The sequence below is a fragment of the Lithobates pipiens genome, unplaced genomic scaffold, assembly GCF_037356315.1.
Source record: "Lithobates pipiens isolate NorthernLeopardFrog02 unplaced genomic scaffold, aLitPip1_a1.2 Scaffold_23, whole genome shotgun sequence".
In the NCBI taxonomy this organism is placed as follows: Eukaryota; Metazoa; Chordata; class Amphibia; order Anura; family Ranidae; genus Lithobates; species Lithobates pipiens.
In genome coordinates this window covers 191,070,535-191,096,234 of record NW_027507785.1, presented here as the reverse complement: position 1 = coordinate 191,096,234, position 25,700 = coordinate 191,070,535, and the positions used below count along the sequence as shown (strand labels likewise).

At 47.6% G+C, this 25,700-nt stretch overlaps 1 protein-coding gene across 1 annotated transcript in view; it reads right to left on the bottom strand.

Moving 5' to 3' along the window:
• Positions 1-25,700, bottom strand: part of LOC143928079 (coagulation factor XIII B chain-like) — a 508,518-nt gene that overhangs the window by 330,286 nt on the left and 152,532 nt on the right. The window contains exon 3 of the mRNA XM_077452694.1: positions 19,312-19,488. Coding sequence (XP_077308820.1) covers positions 19,312-19,459 — 148 coding nt within the window. The 5' untranslated portion in view covers positions 19,460-19,488. The remainder of the gene's footprint in view (positions 1-19,311; positions 19,489-25,700) is intronic.

Genomic DNA, 25,700 nt, shown 5'->3' with positions numbered 1-25,700 from the left:
TGAAAGTAGGGGCCTGCCTATATGCTCTGCAGAAATGGCGGAACAAGGTGTTGGTTTTGCCACAACATTGTAAGCCCTCAAAGTGACTCTTGGTGGGCGCTGGAGCGCCCTGCTGTGAACAATTATATCAAGAATTGTAATTACATGCCATTGTTGAACAGTGGTAGAAAAATTGACCTTTGGTGGTTGTGGTGCTGGTGCCACAACAATATAAGTCCTCACTGTTACTCTGGGTGGGCACAGGAAGGGGCCCTCCTGTGAAATATTATATCAAGAATTGTAATTACATGTCCCTGTTAAACAGGGGCAGAAAAATTTGGCCTTAGGCACTGCTGCTGGTGCCACCACACTGCAACCTCTCCCGTATACTCTAGTTTTATTGCAGGAATTAGCCCTGCTGCAAAGCATTGCATCAAAAATTGTACTTAAACGCCCCTGTTAAACAGGGGCAGAAAAATTGGGCCTTAGGCACTGGTGCTGGTACCACCACACTGCAACCTCTTCCATATACTCTAGTTTTATTGCAGGAATTAGCCCTGCTGCAAAGCATTGCATCAAAAATTGTACTTAAACGCCCCTGTTAAACAGGGGCAGAAAAATTGGGCTGATGGCATCACCCAGAACCAGAAATGTTCTTCCAACATATCAGCGGAGGAGGAAGAGGATAGATAATCAACATAACAGGACAGTCACTCAGCATCAGCATAGGCAGTCTTGAAGGGATGTGATATTTAAAAAAAAATGATTCTGTTACATCAGCTTCAGGTGCTTGGTAGCTGTGGGTGATCCAAGACTGATTCATCTTGATGAAGGTCAGTCGATCAACTGATTCGGTGGACAGGCGCACCCTGTGATCGGTAACAAAGCCACCAGCAGCACTGAAGGTGTGTTCCGAAAGAACGCTGGATGCAGGACAGGCCAGTAGCTCAATTGCATACTGTGCAAGCTCTGGCCAGTGATCCATCCTCAAGACCCAGTAAGCCAGAGGATTTTCGGTGGGAAAGGTGTCCAAGTCTGACCTTGCCCCTAGGTATTCCTGCACCATATAAATCAGACGCTGGCGATGGGTGCTGGAACCGATCATACCTTGGGGCTGCGGACTAAAAAATTGTCTGAAAGCATCAGTCAGACGGCCACCTTCTCCACCGCTCCTTCTGACCGATGCCTCAGCAACACGTTGTCCAGGACCAGGAGTTTGTAACCTCCCAGTCTCTGGGAACGCGTTGCACAGACCTTTCTGCAAGGCCTCCCGGAGATGTCTCATCCACTGCTCCCTCTGTGATGGCAAGATAAGGTCGGCAACCTTACCCTTGTACCGTGGATCAAGGAGAGTGGCCAGCCAGTAATGGTCCCTCTCCTTGATCCAAAGAATACGAGGATCCTTCCGCAGGCTTTGCAGGATCAGGGAGGCCATGCAGCGTAGGTTAGCTGAGGCATTCGGTCCGGAGTCCTCTGGGTCACTAAGGGCAACATGAACCCGCAGCTACCTCCTCTCAGCCACGTACAAGTCCACGTGTTTCTTGGGACTGTAAATCATCCCTACAAGACTGCTGCTGCTGATGCTGAATGCCAGCCTCCACCTCCATGCTGACACAATCATCCTCCTCCTCCTCTTTCTCCTCCTCATCCTCTTCCTGTGTGATGGGTGGCACCACAGGAACACTGTCTGGATAAAGGGGGCCTTGAGAGGCAAGGAAGTCCTCCTCTTCCTGCCTCTGTTCTGCCTCAAGTGCCCTGTCCATTATTCCACGCAGCGTATGCTCCAAGAGGTGGACAAGAGGTACAGTGTCACTGATCACCATCCTTGTGGCCTCCTCAAACGGTGACAGGACAGTGCATGCATCCCTGATCATGCCCCACTGGCGTGGTGAGAAAAAACCGAGCTCCCCTGACCCTGTCCTGGTGCCGTAGTCGCACAGGTACTCATTGATGGCCCTCTGCTGCGTGTGCAGCCGCTGCAGCATGGCCAACGTTGAGTTCCACCTGGTGGGCATGTCACATATAAGGCGGTTCTTGGGCAGGTTCAACTCCTTTTGGAGCTCAGCCAGCCGAGCACAGGCATTAAATGATCGGCGGAAATGCACACAGACTTTCCTGGCCTGCTTCAGGACATCCTGTAAGCCGAGTTACCTGCCCAAGAACCGCTGCACCACCAGGTTATGGATGTGAGCTACACAGGGCACATGGGTCAGTTGTCCCTGTCGGAGGGCAGAGAGGAGGTTGGTGCCATTGTCACAAACCACCATTCCTGGCTTAAGCTGGCGTGGCGTCAACCACCTCTCGGCCTGCCCCTGCAGAGCTGACAAAACATCCGCCCCAGCGTGGCTCCTGTCCCCCAAACAAACCAGCGCAAGCACGGCATGGCATCGTTTTGCCTGCGTACTTGCGTAGCCCCTGGAACGCCTACGGAGCACCGCTGGTTCTGAGGACAGAGCACTGGAAGAGGCCATGGAGGAAGAAGAAGAGGAGGGGGTGGAGGAGAGAGGTGTGTCACAACCAATAGTAGCATTTTGGAGGCGTGGTGGCGGAACAACCTACAATACTACTGCACCTTGTCCTGCATCCTTCCCAGCTGCCAGAAGAGTGACCCAATGGGCCGTGAAAGACAGGTAACGTCCCTGTCCATGCCTGCTGGACCATGAGTCAGCGGTAATATGCACCTTACCGCTGACCGCCCTGTCCAGCGAGGCAAGGACATTGCCTTCCACATGCCGGTAGAGAGCCGGAATCGCCTTCCGTGAGAAAAAGTGGCGTTTGGGGACCTGCCACTGAGGAACCGCACATTGAACAAACTCACGGAAGGGGGCCGAGTCTATCAACTGAAAAGGCAGCAGTTGAAGTGCTAGCAATTTAGCCAAGCTAGCATTCAACCGCTGGGCATGTGGATGGCTGGGAGTGAACTTCTTTTGCCAGTCCAGCAGCTGGGGCAGGGACATTTGCCTGCTATAATCGGACGTGGGTGTACTGCTAGCAGAGTGCCCAGAAGCACTTGGCTGTGACACACCTAATTCTACACCTTCATTCCTCTCAGAGCAGGTTTCAGGGAGGACTGAAGGTCTAGTGGGGTTGGAGATGCCAGCTGATGAGGAGCAAGGAGAGGTCCGCTTTGTTCTTTGGTGTGGGTCTTTGAGGTACGCATGCCAACGAGCTGCATGGCAGGTCAACATATGTCTGGTCAAGCATGTGGTGCCCAAGCGGCTGATGTTTTGGCCACGCGAGATACGCTTGAGACATATGTTGCAAATAGCAGCGGTGCGATCTGATGCACTCGTCTCAAAAAAGGCCCACACCAAAGAACTTTTAGAATAACGCGCAGAGGCAGCGCCCTGCACAGGCGGAGCTCTGCGGTGTGATTCAGTCGGTGTGCTGCCCCTAAGCTGGCCCCCGGAGGGCATCCTTCCTTGTTGGACATGTGCCTCCTCCTCCTCCTTCTCTCTCCTACCAGGCACCCACGTGGAGTCAGTGCCCTCATCATCCCCTCCCTCTTCATCGCTGTAGCAAACCTGGCAGTATGCTGAAGCTTGTGGAACATAACTGCCAGATTGCTGTCCTTCTTGAGCATCCCCTCTCTCTGCGCTCACGCTACTGCCTTCCTCTAGCTGAGTGTCATCATCAGAGCCTACAAAACACTGGGCATCCTCCTGGAGCATGTACCCAACACTGTGCTCAAAGAGTTCAGGAGACTCCTCAGGAGGACGTGGTGGGTCTAGGGAAGGAGTCACTGATGATGACATTGAGACGAGGGAAGACGATGCGTTGGCAGCTGCTTTGCTAGTACCCTGAGACTGGGTGAGAGAGGATGAGGAGGATGAAGAGGGCTTGGTCATCCACTCTACCAAGTCGTTGGCATGTTGCGGTTCAACATGTCCAGCTGCCGAAAAGAAGGACAAGCGTGTCCCATGGCCACGTGCTGATGACAATGCACCGCGTCCACGACCAGCACTGTTGTCTCTAGACACAGAGCCTGCTTGCCCTCTTTTATCGGCTCACGCCTGTCTGCCTCTCCTTGCTGGCCTTCCAGACATGGTAATGGCCTGAAGTGAGTTGGTTAAAACAGCAGTGTAATGGAGTCACACAACACCCACTAAGCCCTGTAGATGGCTCTATTAGAGAACAGCAATAAACGGTAGATACAGGTGTATATTGTGCTGGAGTCACACAACACCCACTAACTCCTGCAGATGCCTTTATTATAGAACACCACAGATAAAGGGGTATACTGTAATTGAGTCACACAACACCCACTAAGCCCTGCAGATAGCTCTATTAGAGAACAGCATTAAAGGGTAGATACAGGTGTATATTGTGCTGGAGGCACAAAAAACCCACTAACTCCTGCAGATGCCTTTATTATAGAACACCAGAGATAAAGGGGTATATACAGATGTATACTGTGCTGTGCTGGAGGCACACACAACTTCCAATAACTCCTGCAGATGGCAAGTGGGCTCAAATAGAGAAGAGCTATATAGGTGGATATAGCGGTGTGTACTGGGTACAGAGCACGCAGACAGCACGCACAAGCTCCTAACACTACTGACTTCAAGCTCTATTATAAAAGATAGATCACTAGCTATATAGGTGAGGTGAATATAGCGGTGTATACTGCAGTCAGGGCAAGCAGACAACAACCACTACAGAAGAGCAAGATCGAAAATCGGCCGATAACGATCGGTGTGTACTGTGTTGAAGGTACACAGAACACCCACTAACTGCTTCAGACGCCAACACACTACACTAGGCCGCCGCGCTGGGGGCCTTATATAGTGTGGGGCGTGTACTACACAGCCTGAGCTATGATTGGCCACAGGCATCCTGCCTGTGGCCAATCATGGCTCTCCTCGCTGCTGGCACTGTGATTGGCCAAGCATGCGGGTTCACAGTGCATTCTTGGCCAATCATGAGCCAGTAATGCACTGCGATGACGCAGTGCATTGTGGGCCGTGAGCGCCACACGAATTTGGCGCGAACGGGCGAACAGCCGATGTTCGAGTCGAATGTATGTTCGACTCGAACACGAAGCTCATCCCTACTCTAGTAAGGTTATCTTTAATCCTCAGCTTCGGCGGTGCTCTGTGGGAGGGGCCTCGGTGCGTGCCAGTGACTCCCCCAGCCCTCTCGGCAAGGACACCATGCAGGTACGGACTCTCCCTCTCCTGTTCCCACAGGTAGGGGGAGGTCTCAGCGAGGAAGAATGGCCAGAACAACTGCCAGGTTTTCCCCATACCCAGCCGGCGGTTCAGAGGTTGGGAGGACCCAGCGGTGAAGAAGAGATGACCAGCCCAGCTGTTCCACGGTACACGCCGTGGCTAAGTCTGCTGAAAAATCAGGAGGGCAGAGCCAGAGCCGGGAGGCGGGGCATGCAAGATACTACAGAGACTGCGTCCAGGCCCTCTCCCCTGGGGATGGACGACCCGGAGCCCCTGCAGTCGCCGAGCCACTTATCTGAAGGGGAGCTGAGCGGGTCTGAGGCAGAAGAAACGCAGAGGCGTCCGGTGTCAATGGAGATGGGGATGGCGGCGGGGACACCCCGTGGTCAGCCTGGTGAGTCTCCTTCAATGTTGTCTGTGTCCGTGTCTGATGTTTTGCACAGTTTGAAAGGGGTTGCTACTCTGGGGGGGTAGGGGTTCCTCAGAGTGGGCCTGCCATGGCAGGGTCTGATGGGCAATTACAGGCGCTGTTGGGGGGTTTACGGGACCTGGTCCAGTGGTTTGGGCCTGACCGGGGGGACGGGCACCGCAAACGGTAGTGTGGGTGCCACCGGGTGGGGGGTCATCTGCGATGGGGTTGGGGGGTTAACCCCTTCCATGGGTGTAGTAGCCGCTTCAGCAGTAGCGGCAGGGGAAAAGCAAAGGTCGCCTCGGAGGCGGGCGGCAAGACTGCTGTAGTGCGGATCGCGGATGCGGCCAGGTGCGAAGTCTACATTTGCTTCGAGGGTCCTCTGGGATCGCATCTGAAGCCGGAAGTCGGGGAGAAGATAGCGAAAGGGGAATACATGGAAATATTTTCTCTCTTACCCCTGGAAAAGTTTAACCTTGATAAGGTTAAACCAGATGATAATAAAAAGGAGGATGAGGAGAAACGGCGTTATAGGTTGATCCCGCGCATGTTCTCCAACTGGTTACAGGCGTTCCCCATCATGGCGAACGTGATCGGCGAAAAGAACCCCCGAACATTGTTTGGTGTTATTTTGCTACATGGACGCGATTGAGGAGGCTTACAGAGTTTACGAGGGGACTGCGTGGCTTCGGTATGACTAGCAGTTTCTACAGCGCAGAGAGGTTCGCCCAACCTTGCGTTGGGGTCACAAGGACATCAGACTCTGGATAAGGGTGATGACCTCCACTCGCCAACCGAACCAGTTTTTTCCAGGGAGGGCCGGTGGTTCAACCTCCCCCAGACAATCGGCCGCCAAACGTTGGGGCGTTTGCTGGCAGTATAGTGAAGGGACAAGTTTGAGAGCTCTTGCCAATTTAAACTCGAATGTTCCGGACGCGGTGGATCTCATCCCGGATCTCACTGTTTTAAGAAGGGAAAAGGCCGTCCTGGAGATCTTGGGAACAAGAGGGTGGACCCAGTAAAGGTGGAAAGGATGCAGCCTTTCCTAAATAGGTACCCGGACCGGACGGCTGCCCGGTTGTTGTGGGAGGGTTTTGTAGGGGGTTTCAGGATTCCTAGTGCATTATCGGCAATCCCACCAGTGGCGAACAATTTGCGTTTGGCAAGGTTGCATCCGGCAGTAGTGGCGGAGAAATTGGGAAAAGAGGTGGCTTTTGGACGCATGGCCGGGCCATTCGTGGCCTGGCTGATGTCGAACTTGGTAGTCTCCCCTTTGGGGGTGGTGCCCAAGAAAGAGCCGAACAAATTTCGGTTGACCCACCACTTGTCATTCCCAAAAGGGGGTTCCATGAATGATGCTATTGATCCTGATTTTTGCACGGTTTTGTACACGTCTTTCGCCACGGCGGTGGGATGGGTGTGGCATTGTGGAAAGGGTGCTCTGCTGGCAAAGACTGACATCGAATCAGCTTTTTGCCTACTCCCGGTGCACCCGGACAGCTTTTGGCTGTTGGATTGTTGTTGGGAAGGGGCATATTTTGTCGATCTTTGTCTACCGATGGGCTACTCAATCTCATGCACGGTTTTGAGATTTTTAGTTCTTTTGTGGGATGGGTGGTCCGGGACATCCTGGGGTTGAATTCTATTATTCACTACCTGGACGACTTTCTTTGTGCGGGGCCCCCGGCATCCACTGCTGTCCACCCTGCAACACATGGCGGAAAAATTTGGGATTCCATTGGCAAGACGGAAGGTCCTACCACGGTGCTCAGTTTTCTGGGCATCATTAATTCAGAGGCTATGGAGCGTCGACTTCTGGAGGAGAAGTTGGTGGCGTTGAAAGGGGAAATTCAGGCAGCGGTTGGGCTGCAGAAGATCCAGCTTCGGCAGCTGCAATCTTTGTGTATCAAAGGGGGTAGTCACGGCGCACACCTACTACTATTTTGTGCAAATTGCAAATATGTGGAACAAATTAATTGTGCAAAAATGAACTAGAAAAAATGTGAAAATAAAATAAAAATAGGAAATAATAAAAACTGATAATAAAACGCATGCGTAGTGGTAACAAATGAAAAATACCAGAACTATATACGTGCTAACCACCAATTCTTTAGCAATATGGGTAAAGATATTCCATACCTGATACAATATTTTAAGTAAAGTGCTCGATATTCTTAAAAGTGTATAGTGCAAAAATATTAATACAAGATGCTTAATAAAAAGTGCATAGTTCTCTGAAATTTATAAAAACCGAAAATACAAAAACCAAAAATTTAATTTATCAAAGTATAATTATACTTTTCATGCGATTATAAAATCGCTAAGTGGAGACATGCAGCAAAATATATTAGAAGTCCAGCATCAAGATACCATGAGCAATTGTACTTTTCATGCGATTATAGAATCGCTAAGTGGAGACGTACAGAAAAAATGTAAAAGTCCAGCATCAGGGTGCCATAAGCAAAAGAGTCACATTAAACCAGTGGATAAAAAATAATAATAATAGTAATAATAAAAGTCTTCTTAAATGAAAGTGACAGTGTGCTTCAGAATTCCTGGGTAACAACTGGTGCATTTGTAATGTAAAGGCAGTAATCCGCACTAACCAGCTCCCCATCCCCTTAAGGGGTTAACGTGCCTTCACAGTGTGAGCCCCTGTGTCGCTATGTATGGCTGGTCCGGTTTAAATATCCAGGGAATTCCTCACAAAAAATAAAGTGGAGCAGACATAGTGTGAACCAGTATAAACAATCCTTTATTATAATATTTAAAAACGCTACTCACAATGTGTGGGATAAGAACCGGCTTTTTCGATACATCAAATGTGGGTATCTGTTTGTATTCCCCGCCGCCACCGCTATGCACGAGTGGATACACCTGAGGCCACGCCCTACGCGTTTCGTCATCGGACGTCGTCTGGAGCGGCCATCTTGGTGCTCCACTTACTTTATATAGGGTGTACTATTAGTACGGCGCATGCGCGAATACGCAAGCGTCATTTTACTTACTGGAACAAAACAATATAACGAGCCAATACAGGGCTGTCGGAAGCTGCCCGATATATTAGAAAGCAAGAGGCTCTAAACAACCAATGGATGCTGCGGGGCGGGAGCGGTATCTAATATATATTGTGTTGCGGCGGTGAATACAAACTTAGCAACAGTAATAGTAGATGGACAAAATAATTAAATAAAATACACACATAAAAAGGCAAGAAAATATATATATAATATATATAATTTTTTATTATAATGTGTCTCAATAGTATTTATAATTGCACAGTTTAAAAAATCTCCCCTTGCCTTTTCCCTTTCTTCCCCCTTCCTGGCCTAAATAATCTCATATAAATTGGGAGATGAGGTGCCTATATCTATATGGTGTCATCGGTTAGATTGGACCACACTGTTTCTATTCTCATATATATAATCGCTTGACAATAAAATGTATAAATGTATAAAATGTGAAAATATGAATTAGATTAAATAAAATGAAAATGAAAATAAAATAAAAATAAAAATAAAATAAGATAAAAAATAATAATAAAGATAAAATAAAATAAATGAAACTATGCATATGTCAGTATGTTTGAAGTGGTGAAATCAGGGAATATATTAATATCACTTGGCAAGGAAAAATTTTTTTTTGATGGGGAAATTGTTTTTGATAGGAAAATAATAAATAAATAAATAATTAAACAAATACATTATACATTATTTTATAATCCTAAAACAATTTTTCTACCACTAAGATCTACCTGGGCCTCTATCCATTATATATGCCCTTTTGTGGTGACAAAAAATGAAAATATATAGAAATGTGAAAAATGAGAATGGGTAAAAAAGTATAGATAAATAGATAAAAATATATAAAAATAAAAATAAAAAGAAACAGTCTACTGAAATTTTAATTAGAAAGTTAATGTGTGTCTATTTATTAATAAATAATTATAGTATACTATGATTAAAATAAAAAAAAATTTTGGGACAAAAATGTTATACTACATTCAGTCCCAAGAAGATATATTATATTCCGCCTTATTAAAAATAATTAACGTAGATAGACGAAGGGGGGCGTAAAGTAAAATGGAGGGGAGGAAAAAATCCACTGTATCCACTGTTAGTATATTATTATGCTACGGATGAGATAATTGATTATACTACATTCGACCTGGCTGAATGTATTACCTTCGATCTAATGAATATGAAAAATAGACCAAAGAAAGAAAGAAAGAAGGGGAGGTAACCGGCAAACTAGATCATAAAAAGCTAATAATTAGTTAAAAAACAATTAAGGTCCAGTTCTATGTTGAGGCCCACCGGTTTTAAAGTGTCCAGAAGGAATACCCATTTAGTTTCATTTCTTGAGATTTTGATTCTTTTATCTTCCCCTCTCCAGTGTCCATTAATTTTATCGATACCGTAAAAGGTCATAAGGTTAGGGTCTCTGTTGTGGTAATCTCTAAAATGTTTAGAAACACTATGGTTTTGAAATCCTTTTTTGATATTTTTAATATGTTCTCTGATTCTTATGTATAATTTTCGTGTGGTCCTACCGACGTACTGTTTGTGACACGGGCACTCGATCACATACGTGACATGAGTACTATTGCAAGTAATGAGCTCGTTGATTTTATATTCTCTTTTATTGGAGGAAGATATGAACTTCGTTATCTTTTTCGGAATATTTTTTGAACTTGTTTTACATGGGAGGCATCTGCCACATTTAAAAAAACCTTTCAAATTCTCAAAGATTTTAATATTTTTTGGTGGATCAATAATGTTTTTGGCTAACGAATTTCTCAAAGTAGGGGCTCTTCTATATACGAACACCGGTTTGTTGGGCAGTAGGGACTTTAGTGTTTCATCAGTATGTAAAATTGACCAATATTTTTTAAAAATTCCTTCAAGTTTCTTATACTGTCGACTATAACCAGTCAGGAAAGCAGTGTCCATCCTTTTGTTGTTTTTATTGTTCCTTCGGATTGTCTTGGGCACTTCATCTATTAGCCTTTCCCTCTTCATTTGGCCTATTTTGGTTTTCAGATCACATAACTCTTTCTTTTTGTATCCTTTTGAGACAAATCTATCTATGATCTGGTTTGCCTGTTTGTCGTAATCCAACTGATTGCTGCAATTTCTATATATCCTCATTAACTGGCCTTTAGGGATATTATTTAACCATTTCGGGTGGTGACAGCTAGTGATGGGAATGTACCCATTTCGGTCAGTGGTTTTAAAGAACGTCCTCGTGCCCAACTTGCCATTCTCCTTAAAAATTTGTAAGTTCAAAAAGTCAATGCTTTTGGTATTCCAACTGCCCGTAAAGGAAATTCCATAAGCGTTCTGACTAATCTCATCAAAGAAGTTATTCAATTCTTCTACTGGACCACTCCATACTATGATTATGTCATCTATATACCTGCGGTACATTTTCAGATGTTGCCTGGGTACGCTGTAAATCTGTTCCTCTTCCCATCTATTAAGGAAGAGGTTAGCTACGCTGGGAGCATATTTTGCTCCCATGGCTACTCCTTTTGTTTGCGTATAATATGTGCCCTGATACCAAAAAAAGTTATGTGACATTGCCAGTTGTAAACCTTCAACTATGAAGTCAATCTGCTCCTGTTTTAGGTCCGTCAGAGTTTGTAATGCCCAATCAGTACTGCTTAATGCATGTTCTTGTTTAATGTTGGTATATAACGAATTAACGTCGATTGTGACCAGTATATCTTCTTCTTTTAAATCTATGCTTTGTAATTCAGTGAACAGCTGTCTACTATCCTTTAGATAGGATTTACCTTCTGATACCAGGGGTTGCAAGTAACCATCCAAGTATTGGACCAAAAAAGCTGCAATCTTTACTTGGGAAATTTAATTTTGCCTGCCGCATCATTCCCATGGGCTGGGTGTTTTGCTGTCGGCAGTCAAATCGCCTAGACATTTCATCCGTATCACCAGGAAACATCGGGAGGACCTGAGGGTTTGGGAAACTTTCTTGTCACAGTACAACGGTAGGTCACTGTGGATGTCAGGCCCAGTGAGCAATCAGGATCTGGAGCTCTTTACTGATGCCACCGGGTCCACAGGGTATGGGACTTTCTATCAGGGTCAGTGGAGCGCCAAGCCCTGGCCTAGTTCTTGGAAGGAGGCCGGGTTTTGCAAAAAATAGGATTTTTTGTACTCACCGTAAAATTATTTTCTCTGTAATTCACCGACTGACACAGCTCCTCTCTGTAATAATTGGGTTGTTAGCCTTATCACTAAGAGAATACTGGACATAGTTGTAAAACAACACTCAGAACTCTTAGTTCCACCCAGGGGGGCAGTCCCTTGGTTAACAACCCTCTCGTCTGCAGACAGACCTCAGTACGTCAACAAGCAGGATAACATAAAGAGAAAAACAGGAGCGGGTGCGTTGTCGGTCGGGGAATTACAGAGAAAGGGATTTTACGGTACAAAAAATCCTATTTTCTCTTATATTCACTGACCGACACAGCTCCTCCCTGTAAAAAATGGGACGTCCCCAAGCAGTGCCAAACAAGGGGTGGGAAAACAGCACAAAAATTCATCCACCATGGCAAGTGGGAACTAGTGAAACTTTACCCACAAAAAACAACAGTGAGTGGAAAAACCACCACAAAAAACCCCCCAAAAAACCAGGGTATCCTCAACAGGAGTGATCACCCAAAACCGCACCAAACTGCGGAAGTAATGCAACAGTGCAATAACATAACATTACTGTGTTTTTATCGAAAAACCAGGAAAAACAGAAAATATATATTTCATATTCAATTGCAACTACACGGCCGCCTGCAAAACTTTGCGGCCAAAACAGGCATCAGCCGATGCACTGACGTCTACCTTGTAGAACTTGGTAAACGTGTGGACAGACGACCAGGTCGACACTTTAAACACCTGAGCAGCGGACGCTTGGTGTTGGAAGGCCCAAGACGTTCCGATTGCCCTTGTGGAGTGGGCCGTGACCAGAAAGGGGGGCACCTCTCCCTTCAAGGCGTAGGCTTGTACTACAATCTGTCTGATCCACCTGGAAATGGTGGCCGATGAGACCGCTATGCCTTTCTTTGGACCAGCCACCGAAACAAACAGTGAGTCTGACTTCTGAAAGGGAGCCATGGCAGACAAATACACCTTAAGAATCCGAACCACATCCAGAGCGTGAAGGACCACCTCCTTAGGGTGCTTCGGCTTAGGACACTTAGATGGCAATACAATGTCCTCATTGATATGAAAAGCCGAGACCACTTTCGGTAGAAAAGACGGTTGCGGACGCAACACCACTTTATCCTTGTGGATAACCAGATAGGGCGACTTGCAAGACAAGGCCGCCAGTTCCGAAACCCTCCTAGCCAATGTGATGGCCACTAGAAGGACCACTTTCAACAGGGGAATCTCCCTGATGTTTTCAAATGGCGGTTTTTGAAGTGCCGATAACACCAGGTTCAGACCCCAAGGGGGTAACGGTGGACGCACTGGAGGGACAACATGTCATACCCCCTGAACGAAGGTACTCACTAAGGAGTGAGATGCCAGGGGTCGCTGAAAAAAGACAGCCAAGGCTGAAATTTGCCTTTTAATGTTGCTTAATGCCAATTTCTTGTCTACTCCTTGCTGAAGAAACAGCAGGATCCTGGATATGGAAAAGGAGTGCGGATGCCATCCTTTCTCCTCACACATGGAGATGTAGGCCTTCCAGGTACGATGGTATATCTTCCGAGAAGAAGATTTCCGTGCTCTCAACATAGTTGGGATCACCGAGTCTGACAGACCCCGGTTCCTCAACACCTGGCTCTCAATAGCCATGCTGTTAAATCCAGCGATGGTAAAGTAGGATGGAGAATCAGACCTGGAAACAGAAGGTCCTCTCGCAGCGGCAGTCGCCAGGGAGCGTCTGCCACCAGACGCACCAGGTCTGCGTATGAGGGACGCTGAGGCCAATCTGGTGCAACCAGTATCACATTGATCCCCTCGGCTTCCACTCTGCGAAGCAGACGTGGTAACAGCTTCAGTGGAGGAAAAGTGTAGATCAGCTGGTACTGATCCCAAGGAGCCACCAGCGCGTCTAATGCATCGGCCCACGGATCCCTTGTCCTGAACATGAATCTTGGCACCTTCTGATTGATAGGGGAGGCCAGCAGATCCACGTCTGGTGTGCCCCACCTCAGGCACAGCAACCTGAATGTCTCCGAATGCAATGTCCATTCTCCTGGGTCCAGCATCTGTCGACTCAAATAGTCTGCCTGCCAGTTGTCCACTCCCAGGATGTAAACAGCCGACAGGGCCAGTACGTGTCGCTCTGCCCACCGAAGTATGTGAGCGGCCTCCTGTGCAGCGGCTGAGCTTCTTGTTCCCCCTTGGTGATTGACGTATGCCACAGCCGTGGCGTTGTCTGACTGGATCCTGATCGGATGTCCTTGCAGTCTCATCGGCCATGTGGAGAGGCACAGCCTGATCGCTCTCAATTCGAGCAGATTGATCAGCAACTTGGATTCTTCCGTCGACCAGAGGCCCTGAGTCGACTGAACCCCCATCACTCCACCCCAGCCGGATAGACTGGCATCCATTGTGATCACCGTCCATTTCAGAAGAAAGGGACGATTTCCTGGACTGAATCACCGGGGACCTCAACCACTAGATCAGTGAGTCTCTGACTGACTGGATCACCTGGATCTGTCGATCCAGGGACAGCAGAGATTTGTCCCATTTTGTCAAAATCTCCTTCTGCAGGACTCTGGTGTGGAACTGGGCATAAGGTACTGCCTCGAAGGAGGCTACCATGAGTCCCAGTACTCGCATGCAAAAGCGGAGCGATGACCACTTGCAGTTCATCAGCAGTTTTACCGCGGATCTGAGAGTCTGAAATTTGTCTGAAGTGAGAAACACTCTCGCTTCCCTGGAGTCCAGCAGCAAGCCTTGGTACTCCAGACGCTGGGTCAGCACAATCACTGACTTCTTTAGGCTCAACAGCCACCCAAATTCTTGCAGGGCCTGCATGGTGATCGCCACATCCTCCTCTAATTCTGAGGTGGAAGATGCCCTCAGGAGGAGATCGTCTAGGTATCCTGCGATCCCACGTTGCCGCAGCAATGCCAAAAACTGGGCTTCCCCGACTGCAAACTGCAGAAACTTTTGATGCCGAAGGCATATGGGCATGTGCAGGTACGCATCCTGGATGTCTAAGGATGCCAGGGAGTCCCCTTGATGGAGTGCAGTGACTACTGAGCGAACTGATTCCATTCTGAACCTCTGCACTTTTACATAGTGATTGAGGGCTTTTAGGTCCAAGATCGGATGTACCCCTTCCTTCTTGGGAACCACAAACAGATTTGAGTAGAATCCCTGGAAGCATTCCGATTCCAGAACCGGTAAAATCACCCCGAGATTCAGCAAATCCCTTACCGCCCCCAAGAGGGCCTCCCACCGAGCCAGGGATACGGGTATACTGGAGGGGAAGAATCTGTTTTGCGGCCAAGAGAGAAACTATGTTGTAGCCTGTGGAAATCAGATCACAGACCCATTGGTCGGATAACCGGGAGGACCAGCGGGTTGCAAACTCCCGAAGGTGATCCCCCACCTGAGACATGCCTACGGCGTGGCTCCTTCACCTTCCTGGCCTGTGGGAGTAAGGTACTCTTACCACCGGTGGCATTTTTAAGAATGTCATCTAATGAGGCTCCAAAGAGCCGGTCGCCAAGGAAGGGAAGATTCGTCAGGGCTTTTTTGGATGCCTGGTCATCAGACCAGCATGTTAGCCAAATTAGGCTCCTTAGCACGCTGACACTGAAACCCTGGATAGCAGAGGGAGAGTATCCAGAGCCGCGTCACAGATGTACTTAAGGCCTTGCACTAGTTCGTCTGCTAGTTCCACGCAGACAGGAGAAGCCTGTTGCTCTCCCAATTCGCGGTACAAAAGTTTTGCCCACTCAGTCAGTGTCTGCGACGCAAGTGCGGATGCCAGTACTGGTCACACGGCTGACCCCACAACCGTAAACAAGGAACGAGTCACTGCCTCTGCCTTCCTGTGCCTGGGATCCTTTAATGCAGAAGTCCCCTCAACCGAGATTGTGGTTACTTTGTTTAACCTGGATACTGGGGGGTTCACGACCGGAGGAGCCGTCCATTTTTTTGAGAAGGCTCTCCTTAAAAGGGTAATGCACCGCCATGTATTTGGGGACCAAAAAGGTCCGTTGCTGGCGACCCCATTCCTTGTGAATGAACTTGTCAAAATAAGTCAGATACGGGAACACCTTAGGTGAAAGTGCTGGCTTGCGGGATCCAAAAGGGACCGGTACATCAGCAGAGGGATCCTCTTGAATCTTCAGGGTATCACGCACAGCTGTGATAAGTGCTCCAACAAGCGATTTGTCGTGCCTGGACCCGGACGGGGGAATCATCCTCACTGTCTGAACGGTCCTGGTCAGCGTCATCTGAAAAGACAGAGCAGGGATCACCAGCCTCAGCAGGACCCGAGTCTGCATCAGAGCTCTCCCCAGAGGATGGGGGGGGGGCAGGGGCCTCTTTAACGCACCTTTCTTCCCACGCACCACCTCCATCTTGGCAACTAACTAATTGAGGACCGCCCTCAGGGTGTCCATGGGCACTGTGCAGTCAGCAGGTGACCCGGTTGGAATTTGCTGGATTTTGGGGGAAGAAACACCAGTTTCTGAAGCCATGCTGGCCCTACCCTGTCTGCCACCCGAAAAGGACTTAGGACAGTGACAGTCCCACCCTCCTTGCTGCCGCTGACTGAGGGGCTCTTTCCCGCTGGACTCACCACCCTGAGGAGTTCTGCGCTGTTCACAAGTAGTGCCTGTAGTCCCTGAGTGCTCCCAAGTGCAGAGGAAACAGCTGTGTTGGTGGCAGCCGCCATAATGAGCACTAAAACGTTCTAGAAAAGTCATATGTATGCCCCAGAGCATAAAAGCTCACGACCACCTCTGGAGCTGAGGTTTTATCGTGGCTTGCTGAGCCATAGTTGCGACCTGCACACTGTCAATGGCTGGACTGGGGGGACTACAAGGATAAGGGTATCCAGCCTGTCACCCAGCCGGCTGTTGATAGCTGATCACAGGATCATTCATCTTGCGCAAAAAGCCAAGCTTCTGCATAAAAAAAGCACGGACCAATGGGCCCGCAGGGTTTCTAGGTCCTTCTTCACTAGGTAAAATAAAACTGAGGTCTGTCTGCAGACGGGATTGTTAACCAAGGGATGGGGTTGTTAACCAAGGGACCACCCCCCTGGGCGGAACTAAGAGGGTTGTATTATAAGTATGCCTGGTATTCTCCTAGTGATAAGGCTAACAACCCATTTGTTACAGAGAGGAGCTGTGTCGGTCGTGTTACTCTACCTTACATCCACCTTGAGGATATGAATGGGGAAATCAAGTCCGTTTTTTTTTTTCTTTTTTTCTTTTTGTTTAACCTTTTGGTGGACTGTCTTAATCTGCTGTTTTTCCACAGAACATGCTGTTCTGCAGATGTAGCAGTTAAATGGACGAGACAAACCATTTACCACTGACAGGGGTACTTATAATGATCAGCATTTATTTATGTAAAACCTTTATCCCCTAAAAGAAAAACACTGTTTCTTTAACTGATTATAAGGTGTTAGCTGAAGTTTGTCTTCAATTAATTAATGTATAGAATTCTGCTAGTACATCAGACACTCTTCTCAGACTGCTGTTCAAAGGTACCCCCTGTGGTCCTTCACCCAGAGTTCAGGCAATCCAATCCAGGAGGCGTGTTACTGGCCAGATCACCAGAAAAAAATTGAGGGAAAAAAGCCTGAAAAAAAAGGGAAAAAAAAAAAAAACGAATGCAGCGGCCACATCTATTCAGGTATTGTGGCAGCCAGTGGTGTCGTCTGTCAGAATACAAAGTCCAGCAGAGGGAAGGGGGAGCTCATCCATCTGTGTTGTTAGTGTGGATGGAGGAATCTGTTAAGCTGGCTAAGCTATACATATACAATCCCATAGTTGCCAACTGTCCCGAATTTCTCGGGACATTCCTGGGATTAGGACATTTGTCCCAAATTAATTTTGTCCCAGGAAATGTCCCGGGAAATTCGGTTTGTCCCGGGAAATTGAATTTCCCGTTTTTTTTCCACTTGTCGCTAGAGGTCCGCGGCCGACAAAGACAATGTCTCTGCCGGCTGCCATTTTTAAGAAGACCAGAAGTTGGTCTTCAATAGAGAACCTATGGCGCCGCCCACCCCCGCTGCCAGTGTGTGTGTGTGTAAAGTGCAGTGGGCGGCACCACAGTTCAAAGCCTCCGTGCGGAAACGGCGGCATGTCAGGGTGGGGGCCAGTCTGTCACTGTGGATGTCGGGGGAAGGGGGCCAGTCTGTCACTGTGGATGTCGGAGCAGGGGCCAGTCTGTCACTGTGTATGTGGGGGCCAGTCGGATGTCGGGGGCCAGTGGTAAGATAATGTCAGGCCAGTCTGTGGATGTAAGGGCCAGTCTGTGGAAGTGTGGGGGCCAGTCTGTGGATGTGTGGGGGCCAGTCTGTGGATGTGTGGGGGACAGTCTGTGGATGTGTGGGGGCCTGTCTGTGGATGTGTGGGGGCCAGTCTGTGGATGTGTGGGGGCCAGTCTGTGGATGTCGGGGGCCAGTCTGTGGATGTCGGGGCCAGTGGTATGTCTGGAGCCGGTCTGTGGAGTATGTGGGGGGGGGGGCGGTCTGTGGAGTATGTGGGGGGGCACCAGATGTAAGGAGGGGCTCCACTGATGGACACAGATGTGAGGACGGTACCTCAGATGGGGCACCTGATGTAAGGACAGACTCCGCTTGGGACACCTGATGGCATCTGGTGGCAGGCAACATGGCTAGTGACGCGCTTATGGCTCCCACTGATTCTGGATTATGGTGAACTGAATGATTTCATTTCATATTACAATGTAATAATAGAAATAATGCGCTTCAATCATCCTGACACCATAACAATCATGGCGCCGGGATGATTGAAGCGCTAACACCAGGTATTTGGAGTATCTTTATCTGCTGATTGCCAAACTCTGGAAAACACATATTGCTATTGTGGTGTAGGATCGGGGGGCTGCTGTCCTTCATTTCCCTTTTCCCCTCCTCCTTTCCCTCTACATCCCGCATTCATCTCAGACTCTAACCACACCCCTTTGAGCCACGCCCCATGTAAGCCACACTCACTATTTTACGTAAACCACGCCCATATTTTGCCGCATTTTTACCTTTTCCTATACCACACCCATAACAGCATGCCCCGCCCCCTAATTATACCACTACTCTGCCTACTGCCAAAAAAGTGTCCCAAATTTTTTTTTACAATGTTGGCAACTATGCAATCTGATTGTACAATCTTTTAGCTTCACCAAAATTAGTCATATGAAGACAAACCTGAAATTATTATTAATATTTTTTTAACGAGTATCAAATCAGGCAGGTCATTATACTACATACTTGTTAATAAATCTAAACATATTGTATAATCAGATTATATAGTGTTAAGTTAGCCATAGATGGGTTGCCATATGGGGCTGGGAGGTTGTATTCTGGAATGGAAAGAGGACGATGGTGGGGGAGGGGCACCAAAATGCATATTTGCCCATGTAGACAAAATCCTTGCAGCGACCCTGTGTACACATTACTACATTCATGAATATTTGCTGGGAAAAAATAAATGAAATTGCACATTACATCTGCAAAGTCCTCTACAAAGTTCCTGGAGTAGCCAGTCACTATAATCCATAGGAAAGATACCTTTACATCCTGGTTTAGGCTGCCATCCATCATTACCGCATTGACTTACGCCTTCAGCTTTGTTATCACTACTGATAAATCCTTCCTTACATTTATATATGAAGTACGCTCCAACGTCAAACACATTCTCATTTGTTTTATATTCCATATTAGCCAGATCTGGTTTCTGGCAAGATTCTGAAAAAAATAAACACAATATATGTGATTACACCTATATATAAATATTTGCATGCATGATACTTTCATAGGTCATTACAGTAATGCAAGGACAAGGCATTATACTGTTCACATAGATTACAACAATAAAGCACAATTGTATTCTTCGTCTAGGTGTCTGTAGAGTTCATATGTAAGTAGAAGGTAGAGATAAGAAGCATTGTTATTAATCACTGTAGGTACAAACGTAACAGCAATTAGAACTTCACAAATATGTGTTTAGAAGATCCCTTTCACACTGGGGGCCGTTTTCAGGCGCCTCTGATTCATTGCAGTGTGTATTTTCACACTGGGGCCGTGTGCTTGCGGGACGTTCCAAAAATTCCTGCAAGCAAAATCTTTGGGGTGGGTTGGAAGGGCTGTATTTAGCGCTCCCAAAACTCCCTGCCCATTGCAATGAATGGGCAGCGCTTCCAAAGCGCCTTGAAAGCGTAGCAAAACTGGACTTTTTAACCCTTTTTTTTGGGGGGGGGGGCAAAAACCGCCTTGCTAGTAGCCGAAAAGTGGTGCTTTAGCGATCACGGCGGGTGCTATCAGTGTGAAAGTAGCCTAACAGGGCACTTTCTCACTGAAGCAGTAAAGTGTCGCTTTACCATCGTCTTAGCTGCTGGAAAGCTTTGCACTGGCCATTGATTTCAATGGCAGGCCATTTTAGGAGCGGTGTATTCACTGCTCCCACAAAGCTCCAAAGATTCTGCTTGCAGGACTTTTTTTCCTGTCTTGCAAGCGCACTGCCCCAGTTTAAAAACTGGTTGCAATTTAAAACCGCAGTGTATGTAAGTACTGCCGCTTGAAGGAAGAGTCTGTGTATATCCTAGGCCACGCCCTACGCTTTTCGTCAGAATATCAAACTAAAAAATAGAAAAAAATGACAAATGTGTAATATATATATATATATATATATACATATATATATATATATATATATATATATATATATATATATATATATAGCAGTAAAAATAAAAATAAAAAATTAGAATAAAGTATTATAACTTGTGTGATAGACCAGTGGCCCCCCAAAACGACAGATTGAAACGGGGTGTTATATACCTTCTTCCACATATACTGCACTTCTCGAGAGACTTTTGTCACAGGGTCATTTAAAAAATGACAGGCAGAGGAAGAGGCAGGCCCTTCCGCAGGGGTGGGAGGGGTAGGGCAGGAGCAACAGGCGTGAGAAATTGCAGAAGGTGTGTTCGATTACATCAAAGGACGCACCAGACTTGGTTGAGTGGCTCACTCAGCCTAATGCCACGTACACACGACCAGACTTTTCGAGGGACTATGTCTGACAGACTTTCGACGGAGTTCTGATGGAGTTCTGATGGACTTTCCGGATGAACGGACTTGGCCACACACAATCACATCAAAGTCCGACGGATTCGAACGTGATGACGTACGACTGGACTAGAATAAGGAAGTTCATAGCCAGTAGCCAATAGCTGCCCTAGCGTCGGTTTTAGTCCGTCAGACTAGCACACACACACGACCAGATTTCTCAGTAGGAACTGGGTCCGGCAGAGTTCTGTCGGAAAAATTTGAAACATGTTCCATTTCTAAAGTCTGTCAGACTTTTGCAAATCAAAAGTCTGCTGCAGCCCACACACGTTTCGAATAGTCTGCCGGAATCATTCTGTCAGACTTTTGATGTTGAAAAGTCTGGTCGTGTGTACGGGGCATTACTCTTCTGCACCCTCCTCATCCTCTCGATCTGCACCCTCTTTACTCTCTGCTGTGTGCACCCCCAAAGACACTACCACCAACACCAGCACCGCCATATACCCTCTGCTTGAGTCACAGGAATTATTTTCCGATCAATCACAAGACATTTCCGATGCGCAGTCATTCTTGGCATTGGATCAGGAAGAGGAGGTAGTAACATACACCACTCAGCAGTCTGACGATAGTACCCAGATCAGCCCGAGGTTGGTCCCCGCTGTTGCTGCCTACTCCGAGATCTCTAATTATAGCAGTGGGGAAGATGACGTCGATGATGACGTGTCTAGGGATGTCACGTGGGTGCCCACAAGAGAGGAAGAGGAGGGGGGTTCAGAGGGAGATATGGACCAGCAGATAGGGAGGAGAAGCAGACGGAACTTACAGTGCACAGGAGGAAAAACCAGACTGCTAATGTATCAGGAGCGAGGCATCAACCATGTACGGTCACATCTGGCACTCCCAGGACGCCGGCATATGACTCCACAGTATGGGCTTTTTTTAACGTGACCGCTGCTGACAATAGTGTTGCCATCTGCAGCCTTTGCACTCAATGCATAAGTTGCGGTAAGCTCAACACTCACCTAGGGACGACCACCTTAAGAAGGCACATGAGCTGCCATCACCGAGCCCAGTGGGAGCAACGGAACCCACAAAGCCACACTCCAGGCTCTCACTGTCCAGCCTCTTTTACTTCTCCTTCTCCTCAGAATTTTTGTCCACTCCACCTTTCATCATGGCGTCCTCGCGTTTTTCTGAAAAAAGGCAGCCTTCCGTGGGCCAAATGTTCAAGCGTAGAAAAATGATGACACCGGATAACCCCCTTGCCCAACGGTTGACCGCTGGCTTGTCAGAACTGTTAGCCCGCCAAACTGGTGGACTCGGAGGCCTTTTGAAAATTTGTGGCCATTGGAACACCACAATGGAAGGTCCCAGGAAGGAAGTATTTCTCACAGAAGGGCATCCCAGAGCTATATGGCCATGTTTAGCGGCAAGTGAATGCATCTCTGGCACACAGTGTCAGTGCCAAGATACATCTGACCACAGACACGTGGTCTAGCAAACACGGGCAGGGAAGGTATATAACTTTTACTGCCCACTGCGTGAACCTTCTGACGGCCATCAAGCATATTGTCAGAAATCATGAAACAGACTGAGACAGAAGTACAATCAAATCACACTTGTTTATTAATAAAAATAAAAAGGTAAATAGAAAAAAGCATAGTTAAGCATAGCCAGAGTCCTGTAGCCAGATCAGGTAGTCAGCCAGTCCAAAGTTCATTAACCAGATTGGGTAATCAGCCAGGCCGGAAGTCAGGGATCCAAGTAGAGCAATCGCAAGCAGGATAAGAAGCCAGGTGGGATGTCAGCAAGCCAGTCTTGAAACAAACAGCAGGAGATGGTTCCCTATGATGTGACCAATGCGAAGGCAAATGAAAAAGTGTGCAGGAAGGCTTTAAATAGGCAGGTCAGACGAGCATCTTCAGGAACAGCTGGTAACTGTGGAAAGAGAAGAGAGCTGGCAATTACCTGACAGCTGAGTGGCCAGCCCAGAGGAGGAAGGGCTAAGCCAGCCCTGACACATGTAACCCATGGCACCCATGTAGATTTGGTTTTACCGCCATGGAATGCATGCAGGCCTGCCTCTTCTCCTCCTCCTACTCCATCCTCTCTCTCCTCCTCGGCTGACTTCTCCTTTTCCACTGCTAGCATCTCTTCTGCTGTGCTGGCCAAGATCCCCAGAACCTATTCGACATGCCAGGTGAGACGTTGCCATGCTGTACTGCGTCTGTTGTGCCTGGAAGCCAAGAGCCACACCGGCGTTGCACTCCTTTCAGCTTTGCGTTCACAGACAGATCAGTGGCTAACACAGCTCAATTTGACAGTTGGTAAAGTGGTGTGTGACAATGGTGCCGATCTGCATAGCGCATTGAAACAGGGCAAAATTACACATGTGCCATGCATGGAACATGTCTTAAACTTGATCGTGCAGCGATTCGTTGTCAAATACCCTGGGGTCCAGGCAAGGAAAATCTCAGCCCATTTCAGAAGAGCTTACACGGCCATGGCTTGCCTTGCTGACATTCAGCGGTGACACAATCTGCCGGTCAGACGTCTTATTTGTGAGTGCCCGACACGATGGAACTCAACCTTCTATATGCTTGATAGGCTGCTCCAGCAGAAATGTGCAGTTGAAGACTACCTGTACGAACTCTGCAGCAGAACAGGTTCTGGGGAGCTTGTTTTTTTTTCACCACGCCAGTGGCTGCTCATGCGCGACGCATGCCGACTTCTGCGGCCATTTGATGAGATCACCAAACTGGTCAGTAGCAGCCATGGCGCCATCGGTGACATCGTACCTTACGCCTTCTTTATGGAGCGTGGCTCCATAAACATGGCTGAGGATCAGCACTGGACTGGCACCTCTGGACCACCACAGTGGAGCCCTGCATAAGTGGCGGTAAGGGCCGGGCATAGGGAGGGGTCAGGGGCTCAAGCATAGATTGGCACACTGGGACACTGGCACAGGACTGCGCTGCCCTGACTGTGGCACTGATTATCTCCTGCACCCCCTTCATAGCCTGACCTTACCTTGCCTCTCCTCCATGGCCTTCATGCACTCCTGAATTGACAAAATTTCACAGATAAAAAAAGAATGCTTGTCGTTGTTGATCCCAGATTCACTTAATACTTCTGGTATGCCAGTGTTCATGTTGTGGGACTATGTGTGCACAGCTAGTAAGTATTTTTTGGCTGAAAATATGACCTGGAGGTTTGTAAGGTTCACCTGCCCTTAAAGTGAATGGGGTCCGCTGCGAACCTGTGATTCACGAACATTTGGGCACGTTCGCGGATCGCGTTCACAAAACGTCTCATCGGAAGTAAATCCATCACTAGTAACACAGACATTTAAAACCAATAACAGTGGGTATACCAATCATGGCGCAGTACAGTTACACATCATAAAGTATAGATGGATTGAAGTCTTTCAGCAATTGTGTCCCGACATGTTTCGCCCGCTGGGGCATCCTCAGGGAATATTTGTTGAAAGACAGAATGGATGTACTGTATAACTGCGCACTGATGAGAAGCCAATGATGACTGGATTGGAAGGACGGCACTGGGCTACGCTCGAATGGCTGACCAAAATGTCCCAAGGCCAAAGGCCGGGGCCAGGAGATCGCAATGAGCAAAATTTGAAAAAGAGGACCAGGGGTGCCACAATATTTTGTAACACAATCGTGTCTTAAATCAGATGATAAGGTGAGCGTGACATCCCTCTCTAGATTATATATCTCTCTATCCATCCATCTATCTATCTATCTCTCTATCTCTCTAGATATATTATTTAAAAAAGAAGAAAAAAAAAACTAAAATAAAAAAAATAAATGTGTGTGTGTGTGTGTGTGTGTGTGTGTATGTATATATGTGTGTATACATCACTCATCCCGCAGAAATTCACCGGATAGAAGGTCCAAGGGTCATAGTACCTCTAGAAGGGAGCACTCTGTCACTATAAAAACCTCTCCAAACATGGGCACATCTATTGCCTGATGAAGGAGCATGCACATTCCTTCCCCACTCTCTCACCTGGAAGTGACCTGTCCAGCTGCCCCTGAGCCAAATCTGAGAACCAGGAAGCGTTGGCAGCCACCAGTGCAGCTGGGAACATCTGCTGCCTCTCCACCCAGTGAGCCGACCGCCTTCCCTTAGGAGTGGATGAACTTCCTATACCATTTCACATGTGCTGTAATCTCAACAATCTTGAGAGTTTAAAATTGTCTGTCATATATTAAAATGTTTTTATCATGCTGCACTTGGATGATGGCGCTGCTCTCTTTTTTTGTTTTTTACTGTCTACAGAGCTCCTTCTAGCTTGTTATGAGCCGGCAGCCATCCAAATCAGCCTATCTGTGACCATTTACACACCTCTTGCTGCATTTGAACTGTCATGCATGGACTCCCCTCTATAGAGAGTAGATTAATCACCCATTTCTCTCTATTTGCGCTGACAGAGCGCACATGAACATTTGTATACAATATTTCAGCACTCTTCATCAACCCAGGGATCTCACAACTACAGATCCCCTCGACATGTGGCCAAGGGAACTTCATTTCCTCACCACTCCACCCGCCCCAGAGACCAGACCTGCTGGATCTGGGGCAGAGAAGCACTTCCAGAGAAATTGGTCTGTAAAGCAAGTTTTTTGGAAGCAGCAGGAGACAAAGAAAAGGAAAAACAAAAGTTCATAGATGCTATGAAAAAATTAATTAAGGACTCTGTCAGGTAAGTACTTACTGAGACTGAGAGTGGCTCACCCTTGCGACTACACACATCCCGCCCCCTGTAGGTGGTACAGGGAATGGGTGGCACGAAGAGGCATGGGCCACCAGCAAGTAGTAGAGTTTCTGAAGGTAGACTGCAGAGCTGAATCAATGTTTGCAAGTGTCCG